Source organism: Nicotiana tomentosiformis, chromosome 8, assembly GCF_000390325.3.
Source record: "Nicotiana tomentosiformis chromosome 8, ASM39032v3, whole genome shotgun sequence".
NCBI classification, from domain to species: Eukaryota; Viridiplantae; Streptophyta; class Magnoliopsida; order Solanales; family Solanaceae; genus Nicotiana; species Nicotiana tomentosiformis.
Genome location: NC_090819.1, coordinates 126,799,315 through 126,801,371, shown reverse-complemented (window position 1 = coordinate 126,801,371; position 2,057 = coordinate 126,799,315). Strand labels below are relative to the sequence as shown.

General features: G+C 43.9%; 1 protein-coding gene across 1 annotated transcript; it reads right to left on the bottom strand.

The window, feature by feature from the left end:
* Positions 1–289: 289 nt before the first annotated feature.
* Positions 290–973, bottom strand: LOC138898117 (uncharacterized). Its single transcript, XM_070184154.1, has one exon. The coding sequence runs from the start codon at positions 971–973 to the stop codon at positions 290–292; it is 684 nt and encodes a 227-aa protein (XP_070040255.1).
* Positions 974–2,057: the final 1,084 nt, after the last annotated feature.

Here is a 2,057-nt window from a genome sequence, read left to right as displayed (position 1 = left end):
GTGATCTTTGAGGAATTTGGTCACTTTGCTTCCGATGAATTGTTTCCCATTATCATACGATCTCGGTTGGCATTCCGAATCGGCATATGATGTGATCCCAAATGAAATCGATGACCTCATTTTCCCTGACCTTCTCATATGTCTGGGCTTCCACCAACTTAGAAAAATAATCAGTCATAAACAATATAAATTGAGCCTTACCTGGTGCCCACGGAAGGGGGCTAATGATGTCCATTCCTCACTTCATAAACGGCTATGGCGATAAAACCGAGTGTAGCAACTCCCCGGGTTAATGGATCATCGGAGCGTATCTTTGGAACTCATCACATTTTTGAATGAATTCCTTTGTGTTTTTTTCCATGTTGATCCAGTAATAACTGGCTCTGATTATTTTTCGAACAAGCAAATCAACGCCCGAATGATTTCTGTAGGTACCTTCATGGATTTCCATCACAACATACTCAGTATCGCCCGGCCCTAGACATATTGCAAGTGGACCATCAAATTTTCTTCTGAACAAGGTTCTATCTTCGGACATGATAAATCGGGCTGCCTTTGTACGCATGGCCCTCGACTCTTTTAGATCCGAGGGCAGTTTACCGGACATGAGATATTCCACGTACTTATTCCTCCAGTCCCAAGTTAGGCTCGTCGAGTTGATCTCAGCATGGACTTCTTCCACCACCGATCTCATAAGTTGTACGACTTCTCCCGAATCGAACTCGTCGTCTTCGACTGGTGACCCCAAGTTAGCGAGGGCATCAGCCTCGCTGTTTTTATCCCGAGGTACGTGTTGCAAAGTCCATTCTTTGAACCGATGTAATGTCACTTGTAATTTGTCCAAGTATCGTTGCATTTGCTCCTCTCTGACCTTGAATGTTCCATTTACTTGGTTTACCACAAGGAGGGAGTCGCAGTTGGCTTCGATCACCTTTGCCCCCAAGCTATTGGCTAGTTCAAGGCCTGTAATCATGGCCTCATATTCGGCCTCGTTGTTAGTCAATTTCACAGTCTTAATAGATTGTCTAATTATATTACCTATCGGTGGCTTTAGTACGATGCCAAGTCTGGACCCTTTTGCGTTTGAGGCGCCGTCCGTGAAGAGGGTCCATATTCTCGAGGAAGTTTCTGAGTTAATCAATAACTCGCTTTCGACCTCGGATATTAGGGCCGGTGTAAAGTCGGCCACAAAGTCTGCCAAAATTTGAGATTTAATGTCGGTCTGAGGTTGATACTCAATATCATACCCACTTATTTCTATGGCCCATTTGGCCAATCGCCCCGAGAGTTCGGGCATATGCATAACGTTCCTTAATGGGTAAGTAGTTACGACACATATGGGGTGACATTGGAAGTACGGTTTTAGCTTCCTAGAGGCGCCTAGCAAATCGAGCGCCAGTTTTTCCAGGTGAGGGTACCTAGTTTCGGTCTCACCAAAGGTTCTACTAACATAGTAAATTGGAAATTGTGTATCTTGCTTTTCCCGAACTAGGACTCTACTTACCGCTATCTACGAGACCTCCAAGTACAAGTACAGTTGTTCGTCTGTCTTCGGTGCGTGAAGGAGGGACGGGCTCGATAAATAACTCTTGAGTTCCTCCAAAGCTTGTTAGCACTCTGGGGTCTACGAGAAGTTGTTATTCTTCTTCAATAGTGCAAAGAATCGGTGACTCTTGTTGGACGACTTCGAAATAAATTGCCCCAGGGCGGCTATTCGACCGGTTAACCTTTGCACGGCTTTTACGTTGTCCATGACAGCGATATCTTAGATGGCTTTGATTTTATCCGGATTGATCTCGATTCCCTGATTGGATACCATTAATCCGAGGAACTTATCCGACCCAACTCCAAATGCATATTTTTCTGGGTTCAACTTCATATTGTATTGTTTCAGTATGCTGAAGGTTTCCTGTAAATGTTTTAAATGGTCCTCTGCTTGCAGGAACTTAACTAACATGTCGTCAATGTAAACTTCCATTGATTTTCCTATTTGTTACTCGAACATCCGATTTACTAGGTATTGGTAAGTAGCACCGATACTTTTTAATCCAAATGGC